This window comes from Callionymus lyra, chromosome 6 (genome assembly GCF_982586985.1).
Source record: "Callionymus lyra chromosome 6, fCalLyr1.hap1.1, whole genome shotgun sequence".
Lineage (NCBI taxonomy): Eukaryota > Metazoa > Chordata > Actinopteri > Syngnathiformes > Callionymidae > Callionymus > Callionymus lyra.
In genome coordinates this window covers 7,903,229-7,928,349 of record NC_141823.1, presented here as the reverse complement: position 1 = coordinate 7,928,349, position 25,121 = coordinate 7,903,229, and the positions used below count along the sequence as shown (strand labels likewise).

At 36.7% G+C, this 25,121-nt stretch overlaps 2 protein-coding genes across 4 annotated transcripts in view; one reads left to right on the top strand and one right to left on the bottom strand.

The window, feature by feature from the left end:
• Nucleotides 1-237: 237 nt before the first annotated feature.
• Nucleotides 238-9,758, top strand: rec114 (REC114 meiotic recombination protein). The gene is made up of 6 exons (XM_087793398.1): nt 238-356; nt 2,196-2,285; nt 5,450-5,533; nt 6,272-6,445; nt 7,238-7,303; nt 8,567-9,758. Exons 1-6 carry the CDS (start codon nt 273-275, stop codon nt 8,729-8,731), a joined length of 663 nt encoding a protein of 220 aa, XP_087649524.1. The 5' UTR covers nt 238-272; the 3' UTR covers nt 8,732-9,758.
• LOC148076314 (neuroplastin-like) overlaps nt 9,051-25,121 on the bottom strand; it is a 37,609-nt gene continuing 21,538 nt past the window's right edge. Inside the window, exons 3-9 of one of the 3 annotated variants that reach the window (XM_087793395.1) lie at nt 22,018-22,192; nt 20,690-20,784; nt 15,739-15,872; nt 14,442-14,715; nt 10,202-10,223; nt 10,061-10,134; nt 9,051-9,980 (exon numbers count right to left, since the gene is read on the bottom strand). In XM_087793395.1, coding sequence (XP_087649521.1) covers nt 10,074-10,134; nt 10,202-10,223; nt 14,442-14,715; nt 15,739-15,872; nt 20,690-20,784; nt 22,018-22,192 — 761 coding nt within the window. In that variant the 3' untranslated portion in view covers nt 9,051-9,980; nt 10,061-10,073. Of the gene's footprint in view, nt 9,981-10,049; nt 10,135-10,201; nt 10,224-14,441; nt 14,716-15,738; nt 15,873-20,689; nt 20,785-22,017; nt 22,193-25,121 lie in introns of all 3 variants that reach the window. The other 2 variants (XM_087793394.1, XM_087793396.1) reach the window with 2 other exon arrangements.

Below are 25,121 nucleotides of genomic sequence, written 5' to 3'. Positions count from 1 at the left end.
CTTCACAATCAGCACTTTCACCATTTTTTTTCTTTTTACTAAATCCTGACATTCTAATTTAATTAAAATGCAAAAAAAAAGTTCCAAAGCTTAAAAAACAAAATATGAACCTTTCAATGACATAATCTACCTACTTTAATTAATCTTTTGATTTAACTTTTTTAATGAAAAACCTCGTGTGTTTAAATTGCATCCATCGTTCTCGGGTCGACCAGTGACGTCACAGTCACTGTCAAACACCTGGAAGACTTTTGTAACTCACCCAGAAAACGATGACTTCCACCGTGTCGTGGAGGTTGAAGCGTTATGGAAGTTTTAATCCACCATCAGGAGAAAAAGCAAGTCAGTCATGGGAGGTAAGTTTCGTCGCTTAAATCTGTAAATCAGTCATCTTTTAGCCGCTGTTAGCTCGTAGGCTAATCGGTTAGCAACCATTGCTAAGCAGTTTATTTCTTCTTAAAGTTCGACGCTGGCTCATGAACTAGAAATTTAACGGCATTTTTCTGACAAATGGGCTCATTTTTTATGTTGCAACAGGTGAAAATCACGTCAGGTAGCACCTTTTTTGGGGAGACTAACCGGAAGTTCGAGGGTTGTACCCAAAGTTCCCACAGCTGACCTTGAGTGTCGAACTGATTCATTCACTTTTGTTTTCATTGCCTTTTCAAACTATCATTTAATTATTGTTTTTTATTGATAATCGAACATATGCATAGGAATAGAATAACATTCTAAAGAATTTGTTTGTGAAGAATTGTTTGGCGCATCATTATCTTAAATTAAGTAAAACTATATAGGTATGTATATATATATATATATATATATATATATACATATATATGTGTACAGGCCTTGTTAAGACGATACCAGTTGTTAGGTATGTGTGTAAAATTTAAAGATTAATTGGTTTTTATTCAACATCATCTTTGCACTGTCATCTAAAATGTCTTGTGAGGACGATACCTGTGATGTATTTATTATTTTCCTGTGATGGATATGAAGAACGTTATGGACTTTTATAACCTGTGAAAATACACACATTTCTGCAACAACCTCCTCAATACTAAGTCAATGGGGGTCAATATTTTAGGCGTGACCTTTTTTGTTAAATGCAACTTTCAAAGTGTCATAACTTGCTCAATATTTACTCAATTTTCAAAAAGGTTGGTATCATTGGAGAGCTTGCTAAACAAAGAAACAGAATAAATAATTAAGTAATAATGATGTAAATATTTTTACTAGTAAGTAAGTAAAGGTAATTTGTAAAGTGCCTTTCTAGACCAGGGTCATGTGATTTAACAATCAAAAACAATACTTACTTACAGCTAAAATATATTCTTTAAATTACCAAGACACAAAGGACAAACACAGGAGTCCCAGAAAATCATTGAAAAGGCTGCACAAATAAAAAGCTCTTAAGGTGCTTCTGGAAGGAGTCGGTATTGTGTATTTAAACAACTTGTACTTGAGTGTATATATGAATATACACATATATACATATACCTAAGTATAAACATACACACACAAATATATAACTCAAGTATAAGTATTTTAGATATAAAATAATGGAAACATAAAGCACACTTACAGTTTATTGAATTGATTAACTATACCTATATATAGGTATGTGTGTACAATTTTAAAGATTGGTTGATTGAAACCGGTATTATCTTTGTCATGACTTGCTCAATATTTAACACTTTTTAAAAAGGTTGATTATCATTGGAAAGCAAACAAAGAAACAAAAAGAGGTTTAATGTTGTAAACTGATAAATTAAAACTTTAAATTGGGAAAAAAATGTCTCACAATATGATTAGAAAAAGCAAATTAATAGCCCAGATTAAACAAACATGCCGTGAGTTCTTTAAATGTACAGTAATGGAAACATTAAGCACAGTTATAGTGATCCATTTAAAAGAGAATTGGCGCACATGCAGTTAAGTTTTTGTCAAGGGAAAACTTGTAAATAAAATGTTGTCAGAGATTTGTGGCACGTGTACTTGTTCAGGAAATGGGTTTTAAGTCATCAGTATTGGTGTATAGTGGTGACGAAAAAAACACGAACACAGTTTGACGGGAATACAGTGTTAGAGGTGCTATAATAAGGTAGTTAAATAATGAAATTGACAGGTTAATGTTGGTTTGATAATTGATTTAAAAAAGTTAACTCAATAAATGTGATGTTCTCCACCAGGTGTTGGAGTCAAAGCGCAAAGAGCCGGAGATTCTCCTGACCATCATGGAACATGGATATCTCTTGGTTCTGCAAGGACAGAAGAGCTTGGTGAGAGGATTATTTCTGTATTTGTGACAACATGTAAAAGTATGATGTAATAATATGACACTAAATATATCCAATGTGGTAAAAAATAATGAGGCAATTCATTAAATTATCTACTTTTTTGTGTGAGCCCGCTCTGAAATAGAACCGGTTCTCGGTGCGCCAAAAGTTTTGACGGAACTCTGGGTCGTCCCTGAGCTTGCGTTATTTCTCACACTGCTGAATTTGTCTGCATATGTCCCTGGTTGTTTGTTAAGATTGGCATTGAATGGATGGGGGTCCTGTCCAGGGTGTCCCCTGGCCTGGGTTTAGACTCAGGCCCCTCAAGCATTGGTGGGCGATTGAATCTTGAATCAAACCAAAGGAATTAAGGGACAAAAGAAGCTTCAACATGATGAGAAACCCTAAAAAGCAACTAATCGACTCAATTGTCTCTTAAATATATGTTGGACATCTATTGTACTCCTCAGTATGTGTCTGTTTAATTGAAATATTTAAATATGAATTTATTTTTTTTGGAGATAAAATCTTGTTTACCATGACTACGCCTACTCTGCTGTGATTGGTCACGCATTGGTCAAGGCTGGAGGACAAGCTAAGCCATCATTAAGTGACATCATAATAGACGTTGCTCTTGTAACCTCTATTTTCCCAAGATTTAACATCAGTTGCCCTTTAAATTATTATTTAAAAATAAAAAGAATACAATTGAATAATTTACCGTATTTTCTGCACTATTAGGCGCACCGGATCGACTTGATCGACCACACTCGCTCAAATCAGTGGCAGTAATCTTACTCCATAGACGTCCGCCATGGTGTGACATATGCATCGTTAATCCCACCCATGGCTTGTCGGCTCAGTCGGCGCAGAGCCATGAAAGTGTTTGTAAACAAGTGTATAAGGCGCACTGTCGTTTTTTGAGGAATTTCAAGGCTTTTTAGTGCGCCTTATAGTGCAGAAAATACGGTACATTTAATTTAGAAATATGACGATTATTTTCAAAAAGGACAAATAAAAGAATGTAAAGAGGGGTGAAGTACCCAAAACCAAGTTAAATTAAGTAATTGTTAGCCATCAGAAAAAATGTATTCATTTTTATAATATTACTGTGACCTCATGAGGGCTACATATGTGACCACGGGCTGTTTTCAAGATATCCACATCTGCAATACCGCTGTTTAAGTTTCCTTAAGACAAAGAATTTAGAAGAAAAAAACACTTTTTAAAATTCAAAATGGTGACATACAGAAAGATAAAGAGTTATTTTAATCCAGTCCGATGTTCTATTGCTGCAGGCCAGGTAAGTCTGGTTAATACTCCTGCATATACATAAGGAAAAGAGGCATTTATGATCTAGAAATGTGGACATAAAGAACGATCCCGCCTTCCCGCAGACGTGACAGAGTTTGAGGAAGTACTCAGTGTTTCATTAATGGACGACTGGCAGGAGACAGAGCTATCTCGCAGCACCAGGGTCCCGAAGCAGACAGATATTCGGGTCAGACCGCTGAGGCTCTGAGCCAGGATGATAGACTGGTCTATTATAGATTGTTGCCGTGAATGTGCAGGAACTTTCGGATACAGATAACTTGGGTTTATGAGCCGCATTATTTTGAGATAGGTGCTTGGAAAACACCGATATGAGCCTCATGCGAGCAACTCAGGGGTGTTTCTCACTGCCTTCATATCTGCCCTGTCTGTGGTTTGGAGTCTCGTGTTTTGACCTTCAACTCTGAGTTGATAGTTCACTTGTTTATGAATCTAGTATCTCTGAAAGGAGCAAGTTAGAGGAGACACAAGTGTGCTTATATCAGCCATAGTACAAAATCAACTTTACATTACAGTACATCCTGAAAAATATCGTTTGACATTGCAAGTTTTAATGAGAATTCATATTTATGAATATAATTAATTGACATGTCACCCTTTGAATAAGGGATTTTAAAATTCAAATAATCACTTTTAAATGAGTTTGTTTGCTTTTTGTTTATTTCAATGTCATCTTGTCAGTTTACAACAGTTTACATGAAACATACAACCATCCATACTTTGTTTTGCATTCTTGGACAATTTTGTCCTGTAATCCTACCACATTCTACAGAGTGCAAAGGAGAAAAGAACGGTTTTATTTATGCCCCTTTTTTTCCAGACCCTTTTTATTTACGTCATAGTAAATTGCTGTTTTAGTTTTTTGTTAATGTTGTTTTCAATTATGAATAATTCAGCGTTAAAAATGTCTAACATGGACATTCATAGCGAAGCAACAACCAGCTGGGGAAGTTCTTCACATGTGTTTTCTCTGAGAATGTTTTTATACAACCTTTGATTGTGTTTAGTTGAAAGATAAATTCATAGTTTAAAAATATGTATACATTTTTTACTAAACTGAAACTCAACTTGTATTTTTTCACATCACACTTGTGGTAGTGATAAGTGTGTAAAGATGCATAATGTTAACACATTAAAATTAATGTGGGAAGAACTAATGAAAAATTCAAAGATGGGGTTTGTAAAAAACAATTAAGTGTACAATTTGATCATAATAGAAGTACTAGTTAAAATGAATTAAGTATATATATATATATATATATATATATATATATATATATATATATATTATATTCACCTCCTAATATTCCTTCAAGCAAAAATAGTTTTTGACCTGACGGATAAAAAACGCCAACCTGTTTGTTTATAAGATTTAATAGGATATTTAGAAATTTTATATCTGCGTTTTAAAGATCCATACATCATATAAACATATTCACATGTTTCTGGTAAATTAGGTTTATGTTGCAACCACAACATCTATTTTTTTCAATTTTTACATAGGCAAGTCTAGAAAAACAATGTCCATGGATACCTTTTATTTATATTTATTACAAAAATCAGTTACGCCATTCTGATGACAAAGACCTGCATGCAAAAATGTGTATTAAACGTGTTTTTCAGATAATAATCCCCCAATCTACTGCCGGGAAGTTGATGAGTAAACAGAGACCCCTGCAGGCAGATTTAAGTATTTAGCTGTTAAACGCTTTGCTGATATCCTCGCCTGAAGTTCTATGACTATTGTGTGCGATAGATGTTTTTCTTAACATGTTTGCATGTATTATATAGGTGTATATTGAATGTGATCTAAAGCTCTGCCTTTTGTCTGGCAGGATACTTTTCACTTGATTGGTTCTTCAGATTTAATTAAGCTTCAACAGAAAGCAGACACCCTGATCCTGAGGTTCACTGAGAACGTAAGTGATAAGAAAACACTGCAAAAATAATTTCCTGTTCAGTCTTTGATTAAAAACAAAGTAAAAAGTGTCTGTTACAGACCCAAAGCTGTCGAGTCATGCCTTATATTGTTAATATTTATATTAAAATCTAAAATTATTATTTAGATATGGAGAAAATATCTTTATCCTTTAATTCTTGTGGTTTTTTTTATGACGTTGCTTTTATTTTTGACACATTTTTTCATGGTATCTACTGCTTTTATAACCAAATATACATACAAAAATATTTCTTTAAGAAAAACAATAAAGAAGACATATATTTCTTTTTTTAATTATTACAAATGCTCACAATCATAATTGATTTGTATATTTGTGTGTTTAAAAGAGCATATTATGCATATCAAATATTGAAATAATTTAATATGAATATGTAATGTTTGAAGTATACTTGATTGCCAAGTGTTTGTTAGAAACAGAATGCTATCAAGGCTGCTCCTTAGAGAAAAGATTCTAGTTTGCTCTTGTTTTTTACAATGGTTTGTATCTGTACCGTTGTGGTACAATTTAGAAAAGATGGTTTTATCAATCACGTTCTACAGTTTCTATGGCAAACAGACTAATAAGCTATATATGTGAAATAAGGACACGACAAATAAGGAATTTTGCTCCCGTTTCAATCAGAGGTTGAATTCACTTTCGCAGCAGCTCTTCAGCCCTGGATTGGAACCGACTGGCTGCTCTTGTCTTCTTGTGCAGGAGCAGAGTCGCCTGATAAGGATGCAGTTTGATGGAAGCAGCCGGGAAGAGGCCATCAAGGAGTGCTTGAGTGCAGTGGGAAAACTGAAGGAGTATGTGCCTGTCAGCTCTCTTGATGACGCCCCAGCGCCTCTTAATCAGCCCCCCGCTGAGATCCCTGCACCACCATCACAGGTTACACATTTTCTGCTCCAGAGATTTGTCTTAATTCATCACAAACCCTGATTACGTGCGTGTGTGTGTGTGTGTGTGTGTGTGTGTGTGTGTGTGTGTGTGTGTGTGTGTGTGTGTGTGTGTGTGTGTGTGTGTGTGTGTGTGTGTGTGTGTGTGTGTGTGTGTGTGTGTGTGTGTGTGTGCGATGTGTTTGAATACCAGAACAAACTAGATGAGCAATTAATATACATAAATACTTATTTAATGACAAAAGGATTTGATTAACATAATTGTTTATTACTCAAAAAATAAAAATCTCTGCACGATTGTCAGAGCTTTTTGAGAGAGTGAGACGTTCTTGTCACTAGATGGTGCTGTTCTCGACGGTGCAGTTCCAAACTACCCACTGGCCTGGATAATAATCACACAGAAGTTTATAGCTACACGATAAATAACGTTATATAATTAAGGTTTTAGAGTTTAAAAAACATGGATTTCTTATTTGAACAAGCTGTGTTTTAAGCAATGATTATATTAATTTAGATAAACATTTGTTATGTACACAAAATATATATATATATATAAATAATGCTGGGAAACTGCATTTCAGTCAGAGCTTCACAAGACTGAGATAAAGGCGAAAGGTTGAAACCCTGCATTTGAAGTGACCTTTAGCAAAAGCAGACGCACAGAAGAAAGTCACCGGAGAGATGAAAAGCTTTGATAGTTGAATGCCTTTTCAATTAGTAATGAAGCCATTGATTGGTCACTTAACCTGCCGGTGTCACGCTGTGTCTTATGTCGTGTCCACAGGCAGAAGCTGTGGACGTGGAGCCTGAAATTGTCTCGAAATCTTTGTCCCTGCAGCGTCTTACTCAGGTAACTCTAAACAGGATGAGAGGTTCTGAATGAAGGGACTCTCTCTCTCACACACACACACACACACAAGTAATTTAGGAATTCTCAAGATGTTTGGTATGATGATCGTTGTTTATCTATCTTAAACGTCATCCTCTGGAGATACATGTCATTACTCTGGAAAGGCTTTTATCCAGAAGATCTTGGTGATACAAAGCAGACATACACATAAAACATTTTCTGATTGTCTGAGGTTCTCCAATAGAGAACTGGCTGGCAGGTTAAGAAACTAAAGAAAAGATGTTTGGAAGAAACTAAGAAAATCGGTCCTAGAAAGGGGATGAAGTAAGAAATAACGACATTAGTACAATTGAAAGACAAAAAAAACACACAACTGTAACCTGAAGACATCAAGCTGGATTTTAAATTTGGTAAAACAAAAGTATTAAGTTGGGAAAATCCAAGATGAGAATTGTCCAAAATTGTCAGTTTAAAATGGTTAATTTTGTTTATAGTTCAAAATTATTTGACACATGTTCAAAACCTAACAAGCAAAGAAACAAAACATTTGTTGCGAACAGTTTGATAAGTTATGAATAAGAACTTTAATTCCCACAAAAACATTGATTTTTGATTTTGATTGTTTTATTCATCATTCTTTTTAGGTATTTATTATATATGAGATAATTTTGTTTTTATTGCACTCTTGTATAAATAAATCAATGAATAAAACGAATCAACATAACAGATCAAACTGTCGGGCAAACGTTCTATGCAATTTATACAACCAACCGGAAGGATGTAGATTTCAAAAGAAACTGTATTTTACTGTGTCAACTAGAAGGTGATGAACAGAAGCACATGAATATTTATCAATTGAAATTCACGTTTATTAGCCTGTTGCCATCTTTAAACAACAACATGAGGTTGGGTTTTTTTAACATCTCAAGCAAGTTTAATGTGAAACAGTTTTGATGATCTTAAAAGAAGAAAAGAATAGAATTGTAAGTTGCAGATAAAACCAAACGTCTTAAATTGCACATTCATTTGAAATTATTTCAAGTTTCTAAAGAATATATTTGAAATATACCATGTGTATCTATATACAGTAACACTAGCACCATTTTATTATATTTTACCTTTAGGACTTTTTGTTTTTCTAGTATTTCAGTTCCAATCAGAGGAAACTTGAATTAACTGTACATTGGCTCAAAATAAACTATATATAAATACAAATCAGCAGCATTTGATGAAATGTAAATATCTTGATAATTTCTTCTACAGCATTATTTAGGAGAAAGAGCTCTCGCACCGCCACTGTTGCAACATCAGACGACCTCTGGTCCAGGTGATCTGGGGCCTTTTCTGCGCCTCTGTTTGATGGATCCCAGCTTCCCGGCTTTTGTGGAGAAGGTGGAGGAGGAGCTGAAGAAGATGCTGCAGGAGTGAAGACACTCTGAAAACTTCAAACCAAGTTAGTCGACACGTTGTCATGTTCAGTTCAAAGAAGAAGATGGTATGTGCAGTTTCTTCAATCGTTTTTTTTTTTTATTCAGAAAAAAAATATTGGTCTTCATATGTATGATCGTGGCTAAGTATTCTGGTCCCTCAGTTTCCATCTTTAATTCAGGTCCGTTTCCACCACAACACACATTGATACATTAGAAGAGGAGTCATGCAGCTACAGCAGTGAATGTTGCTATGCCAACTTCCAAGTGATCCAACAATATTAAAGCTTCACTGAGTAAAACAAACTGCCCTCCATATATCTATTTAAGTTTACATATTGCATAGGATTATAGCCATGCTATACAGTTAAAGAGAAAAATAAAATAAAAATCAATTATTGGAATCAGGAAATATAAAAAAAAATATTATTGTTTTTTTTTTTTTTACAGATTTCCTATCATTTAAACACTCATACTGCAACATATACAAGACACCTAAGTTACTCTCATAAAGGAAATAAAAGTAATACACATCATCTTGGTTTCGATAAGTAAAACACACGTTAGTCATTTTTCTTTAATCACTCTCAATGAAATTTAAATACTGTCGGTGAAGACTACGCTTCACAAGAAAAGTTCTTTCAAAATTGGACTTGTCGTCACAAAAGCAAACATTTAAATGACAATGATATTCTGTACAAATTCTCATGGATAAAACTAATTTACTAAAATTTACCATATATATAGATATATTTACAGATATCAATATATATATATATCTATATATATCTATACATATATATATAGATAGATATTTAGGAAGGATGACTCCATAGAAAATCTTTTGGGATGCAAAAAAAAAAAAGCCACACGAGGGATAACAACAGAAGATGTCTATTCTGAGTATCCTATTGCGTAATTGTTTGCATGCGTTATACATGATATGTAATACAAAAGGATTCACCTCAATCGAGGGCCATGAGAAATCAATAAAGACATCAACATCACATTAAAAATGTGGAAACATTTATGGCGTTTTAGTCATTATTGGTCATCCTGAAATCGCCATGTAAGACTTCACAAGGCATGCTTCGATCGCCCCTTTTGTTGCCAGTGGTACGCTGATTTTGTTTCTCATCGGATGAGACAAGATATGTTGGGGTTTTTTTCTTCTTAGAAACAGCCTGCACCTCTGTTCGAATCTGATACCTCCACTTAGCTGAAAAAAAAATGCTGTTTCGCCTTCTCATCTGTGAAGAGAAAAGAGAGAAGGTATGACTTGGATAATCCTCACAGCGGGTTCTATATTTATCCCTCACCAGCGTCTTACTTGAGTAGATTGACTATTTTTTATTCCTCTGGCGCATGTTCTTGTCTTTGTGGTTGTTTGTTGAATTTGTTTTCCTGGGGGGTGAAAGATTCCGATTAATTGACCCGAAGGTAAAGAGTCAAACGACAAGTATTTACTCACATCGGGGCCGCTGGTTCGTCATCTGCGGAGGAGGAGGCAAGAGGAAGAGAAAACAGATGTTAGACGAGAATCCAAGCCTGTGCTGAGTGCATGTTGACTTAAATGTATTTATGCATCGAAACATTGTTATTTAAGTCATTCAAGCACTGGTGTGACACTGCCATGCATTGGAAATCAGCCTCTTTAGACATCACAGACATGGACGTCAGCTGCTGCATCACAGACTTGTGTGCTCAAGCTCCGTGACAGATGTACACATCGGATGTGACACGCGACTCACACTGTAGTGGTAAACAATTGTGATTTTAAAAAACATCGCAAGGGCTCCTGCTTTTCATGAACTCACGTATGCAGGGTTTTTTTTTCCTGTGAGGCTTGTTCAGGGCACTTGTGTTTACAGTCATTTTAAAATCTACTTTTGTGATTCATGCTATTTCCTTGTGCTTGCTGATGTTGCGTCAGACCGCACGGCAATACAAGAAAAGACAATAAAATACAGAGTGAAACAAATGTTTGAGGAGATGCCGCCAGTGACGGGGGCTCTTTAAACTTTTATTTCTTTTCAACTTTTTCATTTTATCCGCGCGGTTATATTGCAGGCTCTTGTTCTTGGCCGCTTCAGTCACAAACGCCATCTGCGGTGTAAATGTATTTCTAATTCCTTGATAAGCCTCGTAAACGGCGGCAAGTGTCCAACTGTGACACCTCTTCCCAACTTCAGCCGTGAGGATTCCAACGCGTACCTTGTTAGTGTGCGTCATCTCGTGGGACTGTTGTTCACTTAAGACCGCTGACATATGTGGGAGGTTACAGGCTCAATTGAAATGAAGATTGCCTCTCAGCACTAGGATCTATATTTAGATATATGGAGATGAACCATACTGTCAGTTCCTGCTACTCTGATTGCCTTACAATTATTTATTTTATCCTATTACAAATACCACCACAACAGCAATAACTATAACCACATGGAGTTGCTACGGCTACAACAACTTAAGACCAGACCTGCTTAAAAATGTACAAAGGATGCAATAGTTTATGTCTTTTAAAGAACAAAAAGGCATTTCTGAGGCAACCAATGTAATTAACGCTGCTATTAATACGCAGATTTCCTAGTGGAAAAGAATAGAAGTTATTATATTAACCAACCATAGAGTTTGGAAACCTTAATTGCAGACATTGTGTCATTATTTGTTAAGGTTTGCATTTACAAAGCAACAATTTGTTTGTGGTATTGTTCACACGTGTTTACAGCAGTTGCTTGTACAAGGAGAAATCCTTGTTTACAGCCTATTAATGACAGAAAATGTAGATAAAATCAGGACAGTTTATAAATAGCAGACACCATTGGAACGCTGAACTGTTTGACTCCGCTTGGGACTCAATGACGAATATTATAGTGCAGATCTAATACATTTTTATTTCTAGTGCACACAATATTTTTCTTTACTCGACTAGCAAATAATACTGTTCAGTATTGTCTTTGGTCCTAACTGCGTATTAAACATACACCTTAGTATATGAATCTTTCTTACTCTTACAGTAAAATATCTGTTTGTCAGACCTAAAAGTCCAAATCTCTTCAAGTAATTCATTAAACAGTTGATCCGATCATCATTTAATATGTTGTTTTTTTATGCTGGAAACAGATTTAAAAGTTAGAGGTTCCACCAACACAAAGATGGAGAGCAGATCTCTTGTTATACATATGTAACGGTGGGAGTTCACAGCAATTGCAGAACGACCCACACAACAAGACCTCACACTGTGACTGCGAGTAACTGTGATGTCGGTAATTTGCGTGAAGTTAGTTCGACTCCTCGGCTCATCAGCTGGGAAACCGATGAGACGTGTCCGACCCGGAGTGAGATATTCTCCATGCAGTTAGATGTGTGGGATCAACGGCATTAGCAGCATTCCATGGCGTTGTATGGAGCAGATTATGGCAGTTAGAAGTCAGACTTAAGAAGATGGTTCTGAGATTAATCAGAGGAAAACGTGTCGGCGTGTCCCGCTGCGTTCACACCTCCTATGTATTCACCACAGAGTCTGTGTTTACTATCAGGATTTGCAAGCACATGACGGGAGACAGATTTTTACGGAGTGAGATCAGTGCATTAACCTCCGCAGGAAGTCAAACGGCTCTTCGAGTGAGGTTTTTGTGTTGTGTAATTGTTTCACAAATGATCACACGGTAAAAATCTGTCATTTCAGCAGCTGAGTTTTAACATAGGAAATAGAAATGTCAGCCCCGTGCCTCAGAGCGCCGGGCTGCAGAGTATGAAAGTGTTCAAACACAGCTAAGCCACCAGGAGACCTGAATTCATAATGCAAACAGACAGGGGCCAAAACCTCAGGGAATATGGGATGCTGAAAGGCGATTTTTAAAGAGGCTGTGCTTCGTGAGCCGGGAGTCCTCATCGCTGATTTGAATGGCGTAAACATGGCGAATATAATCCACCTTAATCGCTTCATTTTTCCTGTAGACGAAACCAACTGTAGGCCATGCAAAGGGCTTACTAACGCTCTGTGTATGTGCGTAAGCAAGTGTTCAAATTCTGAATCGTATTTTGGTCCAATTATAATCAGCTGTTTTATATATCTTTTAAGTAATCGAAAAATACATTTAAAATGGTGTGCAATTATGGTTGAAAGGCTGTATTTGTTGTAACTTGTTATATTAGTACATTCTTTTTGTATGCATCAAGTATAGTATATTTTTCTGTAATATTCACGCCTTATTAAGCATTTGTGATGATTTATTTTCTAAAATCTATATGTGTTGTAGAGATGTTTTCATGTCACAAAATGTTAATCAGAAAGAATGATGTTTTAAAAGGTAAAGCTGATTAGACATAATATGATCTTAAGCTTCAAAAATACCTTTAACTACTTTATTACTTTTTGTTTTGTTTTAAACTGCGTCAACATTCATGCAAATTATAATGAATATTATCCACTACATAAAATAAATTACATGTTTCATATAATTTAGTAAATTAAATGTATTTTGACATACGACTTTATTCTCACAATATTAACCACTTTTATATTATATTCTACATTTTAAAAAACAAGGGAGAAGCTTGACTTTTGAATTTTAGTGTAGATGTAAGTACTTATTTATAAAAAAAAAAGATGAAATGAAATGTTTTTGTCAGTGATAAACTTGGTCTAGCTACTCTCTAAGTTAAAAGCTGCAGAAACTTCAACTTTTTGAAAAGGGCTAGTGTGTCTTTTCCACAATGATGTGATTAAAAAAATAAAAAAATAAAAGAGTTAAAGGTCGAGGGGAACATTCTGTAACAGGAAATGCCTCCGGGCTTTTGAGACATTTCCATCGTGTTATATTCTGATCAAGTAATTCCAACTCTACTGCATGCGTCAACACAGTCTTGCAACCCACAGCACACTTGTATTTCATAAATATATACACAACCGATAAATGCTTTCTATACGCTATTTATACAAACAAAACCTAAATATGTTTTTGAAAAAACTCCCTATATTATTTGTATAAGAACAGTGTTAGGCAGTCAGGGAATAATCATTTCTAAAAGTGAAATATCATGTATAAATATATTTCAGAGCAATAATTCATTTTACAAGGAAGCTGGCACAAATCCTATTTGTTGCTTCTCAAACAATGAACTCCAATGTGACATGAGAATTCATTATTTACCGGATATTGTATGAATCTAAATCTTGAGTCTGTTCGCATTAAGTCAGGAATATGATAAACCATTCAAATTATGCAAGAGTCCCGGCTAATGGACGTGAAAATGAATGCAGGGCAACTTGCATCTCACTATGTTCTGTCTGAACAGATAAAAGACAGTGGCTGTAGTGAGATTGGCGAGAACTGGGGGATGGACTCGTCAAATAAAGAAACATATAAAGTGACAAAAAGAGAAGGAATCTGTGGAACCATGCAGAATCTCGCACTTACCAACCGTTTAGTTTATGTTGCCGTTCGCAAAGAAGGAAGGAAAAGAATAGTGACCATTTCAGTTACATGTGTACCTGCATCTTGTTTGTATTTAACCACATGCTGAGACATGTTGATGACCATTTATTGTACTCGAGGAAGAACCGATTTTAAAACCTGCAATGGAGGATTATGCATGCAAAACACGGATGTAAAGGTTCAGATGTGTTGAGATTCTTGATTTGAGGAGAAGAGGTTGAATCAAACACTTGATGATGATTACACACTTGGACAAACCGTTCGTTTTCTTACCTTCGATAATGTCGTCCGGCCTCTTGCGCTTCTCGTACACGACAATGATGACTACTAAGATTATGATCTCCGCGAGGACTCCCAGGAACGGCCACAAGGGCGCCAGGTGACTCCGTACCCGCAGGATTGTAATGTCTGCTGTGGTTCCGATGACGTTGGTGGCGTTGCATTCGTAGTTCCCGGGATCTTTCTCTATGTCCAGGTTGTGTACGCTGAGCTCTGTGTAGTTGGCTGTATTATTGATGAAGAAACGGCCGGTGGAGTTGTCGATGTCCTGGAATGCAACATGCATAGGGGTGAGTATCGACAAGAATTTGGCGATACGATAATTAGCATGATGCTGCAGCAACAATATATAGTGATACTGTAGGAACAATGATATATTTGTAGTATTGTCGAGTACTTGACTCTGGTGTTGCAGAATTTACAGACCACATGACTCTTGAAGAAGTCGTAACTGATTTCATTTGTTTTCAAACTAAAATATGTCCAAACATTAGCTTTTATAGCTGCTGGAGACAATGTATCCTCTCGTCCTCAGTTATCGCCAGGATATCGCAGGAATTTACTTTTCCTTAAGCCGCAGTTATGTTTTTTTTCACACACTTTGTGGAAATATAAAACAATGAAAGAACGATGAGTAAAATAAAATATTATTTGAAAGCCAGAAATGTGAATATTGAGTGTGCGGTTGAATATTGATAAAATATTGTGTGTGTATATATATATATATATATATATCACTGAAATAATATTTTCTCACTCGCACTCCTCCTTTGTGCTGAGAGTACCATAGTGACTAAAAATAATTGATATCATTTATTATTATTGTTTTTAATGTGTTCCATTACAACAACAATTTCATGTCAAGATGCCTTTCAGTCAAATTAACTTAAAATACTATTTTAATAAATTAATAAAACTTTTAAACTTGTAAAATTGAGTAAAACAAAAACTCTATATGATTTTATTTTTACAGTTTTGATCTAAATGTTGGTCTGTAAATATAACATGACATTAAAGACAATATTGCAAAAACCATTGGGGACCCCTGATCGACAGCTGTCATCCTGTCACTGTCTTACTGAATTATAACATTGCGTAAGTCAAACAAAGTTAATTCTTTAATTCTTCTTATCTTAGAAGCATTACCAGTAATGTTGAACCTGGAGAGCACTTGTCTTAGAGCACTATTGCCATTGGGTAAAACATAAACACCTTTTGAACAAGAAAAATATCACACCATAAATTGTCTATTTATGTTTTATTACACATTAAATGCTATTATTTCACTTACCGTGTAGGAAGTTCCGTCCACTCTGCGCCACGTCCAGATGGGATGTGGGTAACCGACAGACTTGCAGTAGAGCGTCGCGTTTCCCCCCTCGTTTTTGTTCTCACTCCGCTTGTGTCCGGTGATGTGAGGTTTGGCTGTAAACATCACAGATTATTAGCTCCGTCGACAGCATCATTAAAATAGCAGCAGATGTGCTGAGTAATGATGATCGATTAGTATTCATGTTAGCAGGAGTGAGCTGTGATTTACAGTTAGCCGAAGCAGGTTCTCATCACGAGCCTCACAAGCAGTCGAAAACACACCTTCAGGAGAAACACAACACTTTCTTTAAGAAATAACATCCGAAAATATTCCTGAATTTTAGTACTTTATGGTTAATTTGATTTTGTGAGTTTGTCACTGAGATTTTTTTAAACATAACGTTGTTATTGTTGTTACATGTGTGTGTTATTGTAGGCGTTATAAATATTTCAACGTTGACAACATTTATGTTGAGCAGATTATAATGAATATTGATCGTTACTCGTAAAAATGTTTTATTTTTATTTTTGTACATTGTTCTTGGAATATTGACCCACTTTTCTTGCTGTATTCTACATTTAAAGAGAATAGGAACAAGCTTTACACTCGGATGTTATTGTAAATATATATATATATATATATATATATATATATATATAAGGTAAGGTAAAACTTTATTGATCCCTCAGGAGGTCTTCTTCGGGAAATTGTTTTTCCAATAGCCAATACATACAGCAATTTTTATAAAAAATAAAAAATATATATGTACAGTATATATAAATATATATTTACAATGTTAGCGATAAACTACTACACTGGAAGTTAATCGCTACAGAAGATTTGAAAGTATGAAAGAGGCCAGTATGTTTTTTCACAATGATGTTGTTTAAAAATACATTAGAGTTAAATGTCAACGTAAAACATTCTGAAACAGGAAATGCCTTTAGGCTTTTGTAAATTCTGACAGATATAGATTGTATAGATAGATATATTTGTCCCACAAAGCCATGAAACACAACACATTGAAAAATGTGAATTGAAATAAATGTAATGTGTAATCATCAGCTATATTTATTCTTGTAGGTTCAATCTATTATAATCATCCCAGTGTTTGTTCGCATCAAATTCCTTTCCTTTAACACATCACTTCGACTGTCAGTCTCTGTATAATTATTGATTCTTCGCTTAGCTTTAACACCGGCATCGCTATAGATCCTGATATCTACATTAACATAATTCTGCTCTGATTTTGAAACTAATAATATGGTCAAATCTTATGTGTACTAATCAAGCTTTTGCCCCCAAATGATTATAATAATAATTATTATATAATGTATTGTGTTATAATTGCCAACTTGAAAAATATGCAATAGAAAAGTGCAATTTTAACCACGCCTCCAATTGTTTTTGTTTTTATTTTATCTTCTTTCATTTATCTTCTATCCATCATTGATTCAGTTTCTTAAACCTGAGCGGCTTACTTCTTCGTTTTACTAGGCCGTTTAATTAAGGTTGAACCATTTGGTGGCCCCCTAGTGGTCGTCTGACTACTTACTGTACATTTAAACTGTAATAATCGCAGACGATCAAGGTTTTTTAATCGTGAAAAACAAAAATCCTGATCACGATTATATTTCAATCAAGTGTGCAGCCCACGATGTCATGTCTATTTTAGTATCTGCGGTGAAAATGAAAAGCTTTTGCAAAAAAGAATGATTTGGGGGGAAATAATTAGAAAAGACATGAAATGGAGAAATCAGTGTTTTTTAAATAATCCATCAGCTCTTATTGTCGAACGTGTCTTCCAGTGCATAGACTGATGATTGCGAAACAATACGTCGAGGCAGATGCAGAGACAATAGAGGTCTCGTTCTTCCAGCTTCTCAAGACATCTTCCTGCTCCTCTCATTGTGGCGACTACGTCACTTCTATTGAGGGCTGTGAAAAGGAAGAGGGTGGGTTTTCAGCAGGAGGGGTTTTGCTGACATCACGGCGCTCTAATTATGGCCTTCCACGTGAGCGGGCCGAACTCATCTGTGCACCGTGCTGACGCTAATGTGTCAGTGAGTGACAGTGGACGGAGAAGTCCATTTCACGCCTGTGTGGAGAGCCGGCGTGTGCGGGGAGGATCACCCGCCAATCACAAAACAGTAGGATCAGTCGGCTTTGGTTTCGCCGCCGAAAAGAGAGAACGCGCATTAGTCGCCCGTCCACGTTTAAAAGTTAATGAAATGAAATCGCTCGTCACCAAATATGTATCTGCGACCGGGGCGAGCTTAGTCTGGAGCGGACGATATACTCCACTAGATGGCCGGGGACAGGATTCAGAGACTTAATCCCACAACATCACAGAAGCCTCCATCTGTTGCCTCTGAGCCGAGTCCTGCGAGGATGATCGTGCCAAGGACACTGTAGGCGAGGGATCTCAGTGATCTGCTGCCAGGAGCGCAGAGCAAAGCTGGCTAGAGGAGCCGCAGACCTGGGTCAGAAAACATCCCCAACACCTTTATGTCATGCAGGAGGTTAGAAAAAATGGGTTTTGGGTGAGTTTGAGTCTTTTTAAAAAAAACAAGGTGACAAAGCCATGCATCATCAGTCACAACGCTGCCTTGCTCTTTGGGAGAGGGCGGGGGGCGAGGGGGTCACAGGCCTGCAGTCCGGTGACGACCATGGTTTGGATGAAGGATCCAGAGAAGGCGTAACGCGGTGGTCAGCGGCGTTACGCAATCAGGGGAGCGCTTTAAGAGGGACTAAGCGCGGAGCATGCTCAGTATGCTTCACCGCCATGCCACAGCAAATTGGCTTATGCACTCCACACAGGCAGACTTCTCTGCAACAGGCTTCTCACTTGCCCTTTCCCAGAGAAGGTTTCTTATCCGAGCCGACGGCTTCGCTGTCAGCTTGAGTGAGACCAACACGGTAGTTTTTTTCTGCTGCTAGCTCCGTCGCTGGCGCCGAGCCGATCACTCAACATTTCGATCAGTGTTTTTACTTCAGGTCGGTTTTTGTTCTCGTCTTCTATATTGAAAAGAAGACATGTATTTTTCTCTCTATATATAAAAGGATTCTGTTGGAACTAGCGCATCACAGAGAGCCAGAAATAATATATTTTTCTAGACCCACACTGACTGAAAATCACTGAATTCTAAAATATGCATGTATCAATAGACCCACAGCTCTCTTTAAAACCTTTCACCTATTAATTAGTTGAAAAACCTGTAGAAACCATTAAGGTTAACACACCTTGTAAACAGTATTTTACAATAATAGATAACATGATGAAGAAAATACATCATTTAAATCATGTTGCTTGCCAACATATCAGCAGAGGTGCTCCTAGACTTTTGGGGATTATTTGGGTTAGGACATTGGGTTCCTGTATACATACCATCTCTAATAGTTTTCGATTCACTTGATACCATTTTTCTGTGATAGAAAAAAGTACATTTCTTCTCTGAACCCCACACCTTCTTCCTCTGTTAATGGCCAATGGTCTGTGTGTGCATTAATACTGAAGTAGCTTTAGTAGCCAAGCGATTTTTTTATAAGATACAAAACCGCAAAACATATTTTGAATGATAAAAATAAAGACCATGTTATTTATTCCTAGATTATTCTTTTTTTATTGTCCCTTTAACTCGCTTGCATGGACTTAAAAGGTTGCAAGCGAGATTTTTTTTGGCCAATGACGCGGAAGCCGCCAATGGCTAATAAAAGGCCTTCAGACATTTTAAAAGGCTGTAACTTGCTTAAAGTGATAGCTCACCTGAAATTCAAACTTCACTCATTTTCTACTTGCATTTATGTCGACCCAGGGTTTGGATTATTTTCAGAGTAATCTGTTATAAACAAAAAAGTATGTGAAGCGATTGGTGCCAAAGGATAATCTTCCTCCAAAAAGACGCTTAAAAACATCCATATGTCTCCATACTGCTCGCCAGTAATGTCCATCTTGTATTGAAGCCTTGACGATAATAATAGTTACGGAAAAAATAAACATTCTTTATTTTCGCCCGTTTGTGGCAGACGTTTAAAGAATAACAGCGTTGTAAGAAAGAAATATCAGGGTTAGTCCAGACACGGATCAGTTCATGGTGGTTGTTTTAGGTCCAAGAAGAGCCCTGCAAGACCCCTGTAGCCCCGTGAGAGGGTAACCAAGTGTATATTTCCCTGTATCTATATTTTAAATTTCAGCCTTAAAAAGCTGCTGGAGTCAACTGTATCCTCTTGTCCTCAGTTATCGTGAGGATCTTGCAGGATTTCACTTTTCCTTTAGCTGCAGTTGTTTTTCACAATTTGTGGAAATATAAACGAAAAAAAATAAAATTAAGTAAAACACAAATCTATCTTTTACATTTTTTTTATCTAAAGGTTGGTCTGTGAATATAACTTGACACTAAAGACTATGTTGCAGAACCCATTGGCAGAGCTGAAAAATAGATGATTGAAAATATGTTTTGTTGTTAAATTGCTGTGAATTATGATAACTAAGACGACAATGGGTACTTTTTAAATAAATCATGTTTTTAAGTTGCTGACACATTGGCCAAAAAAAGGAACTGTTCTGCAATTTCGCACGATATAATTCTAACTTTTCACCCAGATCTGGTACTATGTCCGTTAAATTCTGCACGACTCTTTTTCGCTTTTGGCCTGGGCAGAGTAAAATATCCAATCAGTGACTTTAAATCCAGATCAGGTGTTACATCATGGCAGAAGGATCAGTTTGCAGTTCATATTTCATAGTTACAGCATCGCCACGAACCGTGCGTGACCTGTCGGTTTTTTCGGGAGCGAAGAGTGACAACAGCCTCAGGACAGCGGCGTGTCATCACCATCCCGTTGAATACATTCAAAACATCTCTGACGACAACCCCGGTCTCGCTCGGCCCTCGGGTACCACTCAGGGCGGAGAACATCCGTGTCTTACCTTTGACTTCGATCGTAGCGTTTGCGTTGGGTGCCATGTCGAAGGTGTAAACACACATGTATTCTCCAGAATCCTCCGCCCGCGGCTTATTGATACTGCAAACCAAAACAAACACGCGTTACTTACATATTAAGTCGTCAAGCGAATTAACCGAGAGCAGCTTAAGTTGAGTAATTAGTTTGGACTTGGGCAGTCGGACCCTAAAGGACCTATCAACGCCCAAAAAAAGGAAGAAAAAAAAAACTCCCTCATGTTACCGAACAGCAACTCTTGCAGTGAAGGGAACTACAGGCATTTTAGTTTTGCCACTGATCTAATGTGACAAGGAAGTGACCAATTGGTTCTTGTCTTGTGGGGAAGAGGAGACCAGTGTGTGTGTGTGTGTGTGTGTGTGTGTGTGTGTGTGGGGGGGTGTGTGTGTGTGTGTGTGTGTGTGTATACGCTGGAGTCTTGAATTTCTGCCTCACTTGTTATGACTGTATGACAGCAGCATTTTAAAAACAGGAAAAAAAATCATTTTCCCAAGGGGCCGCGGTGAAGGTTTCTTCTCAATCGTACAATATATATTTAACATATTTCTGAAATATCTTTCCATATCTTCATCTCACCTGTTTTATAAAATTCTTCATTAGCGAGAAAACGATGTGAATAAATGGTATTAAGAATAATCGGAATATAAGAAAAGAAAATTGCTTTGTAAAAGATCAACAAATATGTTTCAGATATGAGCATTAACGCATGTAGATACACATAATAAATAATTATAAAATGTATTTTTCCTAGTAAACATGATCATTAATCAACATAATAAATAACAATAAACAATTTCCCGAAGGAGACCTCCTGAGGGATCAATAAAGTTTTACCTTACCTTACCTTAATCAAATAAAATACTAAGGTCAATATTTGATGTGCCTCAAAGTCATGTTTCTTTATTTAATTTGAATAGTTTTTACTAGTCATAGTTCAGTCTAGGAGTATTAAATCTATATATTATTTAATTTTAATATGTGATCACTGGGCCTCTGGGATAATTTAAATCACTATGTAAATTGTTATCTTTTCAGTTGACTTTTTTTCCAAATATTAAAATCATAAAATACACAAACAGGAAAAGACAAACGGATTAGGATGTCACTGCTTCTACCTACAATTTAGCTCATGTTGAGTCCAGTACCAAGAAGCACAAATGCGTTTATTTTGCCATCTTTTGAGGCAAAAGCTAAACATGTTCTTCTCTTTCTATCTTTCCGTCTGTCTTTGGTGCCGAATGTTTTTGTTCTTCTTAACAGCAGACACCATCTGTTCACTCAATATTTTGTCCTCACTTGTACGACGTGACTCGAGGCTCCGCTCTCGTCTTAGCGATCTCCTGGCCGTTCTTCATCCAGAAGCTCTCCTTGTGCTGGGTGTGGGCCGTGGTGAGGTTACAATGCAGAGTGACCGGCATCCCGAAAGACTCCGGCGTCAGAATGATCTGATCCGAGGAATTGATCTTTGGTTCTGGAAGACAACACGGAGAGGGTGGATCTTTATCAGAGAGCTGAGTGCTTTTTTTTTTTTTTTCTTTTTTTTACATGAACCGTGTGGGCGAGTGTCACACAAAGACGAAAGCACACCGAGCAAACAAACAAACAAACAAACAAACAAGACGTACATGCTACTGTCAAAGCGCCTCAGCGGCTCGCCTTTGAAAAGCCATCACAGAGAAGCGCTGATGGTTCGTTTGAGGCTGCGATTGACATTGAGAAGCTGCTCTCTCCAGACGGAATCTCTCTTTTCACTTGAATACATCAAACTACTGATTCATTTCCTCGATATCTTGTGAACCTCGATCTCAAGCGTTGAAAAGTCCCAGTTGTAGTTTTAATCACATTCTTTTTTTTAAGCATTTCTCAGCATTGTCTTATTTGTATTTATTTTGACGTGCTTCTTGGCACAATATGTATTTGTAATTGGTTAACTTGTATTTTCCATTATAGTTTTTTTCATATTATATATATATATATATTTATACACAAATACTCCTACTTTTGTGTTATTTTATTATTTGTTTTTTGTATCATTTAATTCGGTAAGCGGTTCATGTCAAATATTAGATTAAAAAAACTTAATTTTGAAAATATCACACTATTAAAGGCCCTATCTGTAGTTTCTTAAAAAATTAGTGTCTGAAATTTCAGTGTGTCTGCTTTTTTTTTTACTTGACTAGATAAAGGCTATTGTTGTGTTGGTTTCTCGTTTTACCTCCTAGATAACTAGATAAAGGTCTTTCTCTGAGTCACTGCAGTTAAGCAGTTTGGTTCTCTAGACAAAGTTACGTGATGATTGTTAATATAATGACTATTCAGATCTACATGATGATTATTCAAAATAGATCCAATCCTTTAAGAAAATATGAGAAAATAAAGATATGGTCAAAATGTTACTTATTGTTGCTTTATTGGTGTTTTTTCTTCTTCTTTTTATTAAATATACAATTTTTAAAAGTATTTATAATTATTTTAAAAATGTATCATGTTCATTATATTATGTTATATTTTATCGGCGTATATTGTAGTATAGTATATTACAGTAAAATGTATTGTAGTATATTATATAAAACGATTTAATACCACAATGCTAAGTCAATGTATGAATACATTTAAAAAACAATTCTTTAAAATAAGATGAGAAAATCATTCTGGCTAGTTTGAGTCAAACTGAATTTGACTTTTTTATTTAAAAAGATAAGTTCAGATGTTACACTTTACTTTTAAATCCAAAAGATGCAAAACAGCCCTAATGTCATAATATGTTGTTAATTCCTGCTTTGAACCCACGTTGACTTTTAACAGCAATTAAACACTTTTGCATAAATCGTCTCTTTAAACCAGAAGAAACGTTCCTTCCACGTCCGTGTGTTTAAAAAGTGCAAGTTTAAATCTCCGCCGCTCAGAGGAATCTCAGCAGCGCTCTGTGACAGAAGGCTCCATGCTAATGAACCTTAGTTGTGAAATCTGGGCTAAATTTTGATGTAACACCGAACAGATTTTTGGCTTCCGTCTCTCCTTGCGCAACATCACCGCCACGTTACCAAAGCACGCAGAGGCAGGATGGGTTTCTCAAGGACGCTCTGTGGAGCAGGAGGTGTCATAAGAGAGCCAGACGCCCTTTGCTCTTCTTCCTTGAGTAAGCAGGAAGCTCTGCCCCTCCTCCTCCTCCTCCAGGGCGGGCCTACCATGGCAATATAAGAGCCCCCGAGGGGCGGAGCAGAGAGAAGAGGCATTATAATCCTACTACCAGGTCTTGGAAGGCGATGGGAGGAGGGGGGGAGGCACGGCTGAGATTACTTGCTAGTGACTTCCGTAAGCGTCGGTGCACCTTCGCCGTGTTTCTGTATCACTATCATTCAGGATATCAACCCCTACACCCCCCCACCCGCCCCCGGCATCACCCCCACCACGCAGAACCACATGTGCTATAAATAGTAACCCACAGACATGCACACACAATATGAGGTACATAAATTAACATTTAGCACAGTGGCCCACAGGCAATCTCAGCACAAGGTCGCGTGTAGGACATCTTATCGACGTTCAAATGAGCCGCCCGGACGACTAACCATGACTTCACGTTAATGGTTACTATGACCGGTGACCTTGCTTTCGCCAATAGATTTGTTTTCAATTATTATTTTTTTTTAGAAAGGGTTGTGGTTCTGGAATTAACAGGTTTTTCGCTTCATCTCTCTCTCACTGACCTGGATTTTCTTGTTCTCCACCTCATCCCCGTGCAATTTAAAATACATGCATCCTGTTACAAATCCCCCAAATCGTTCTCTCTCTCTCAACGTGGCGCCGAACTGCCCCACATTCCCGCTTTAATCAGGGATCCACCGGGAAGAATAGAAAAGTGCTATCTCTTTGTGAGTGGTATGATGAGTGAAAATCAATTATTCAGAAATGTAATTGTTTGTTGATTTTAATTAACGGACAAATGCCATTAACAAGCATCAGACGAGAGGAATACGACAGTTCAGTGGTCTTTCGTTTATTGAGGGAGTTGCTTTGTAAAACCATCCGTAATAATCTAAATGTACAAAATATAACGGTTTAATTTTTTACTATTTAAATACATGTTGATGCTTCATAATCCCTCCTTTCACTCTTTATGAACCTTTTCCAAAATCATTTTTATTAACATTTTCAGCATTTTATATACTCTCCAAAGCCTAAATCATGAATACTCATCCCGTAAATGTATTGTAACAGTGGTGTTAATGGTGATGTTAGGTTCAGGGTTAAGTTCAGGATATTATTACACTGGTCGGTGAAGGTGTCGCGAGACTCTAATTGGCTAAACTGGTTTTGTTTGGTTTCTGGGTTAAAGGTAAAGTAGTGAGTTGTTCAACAGTGCATGGCTGCTGTACACCAGCCTGTACACTAGTTAT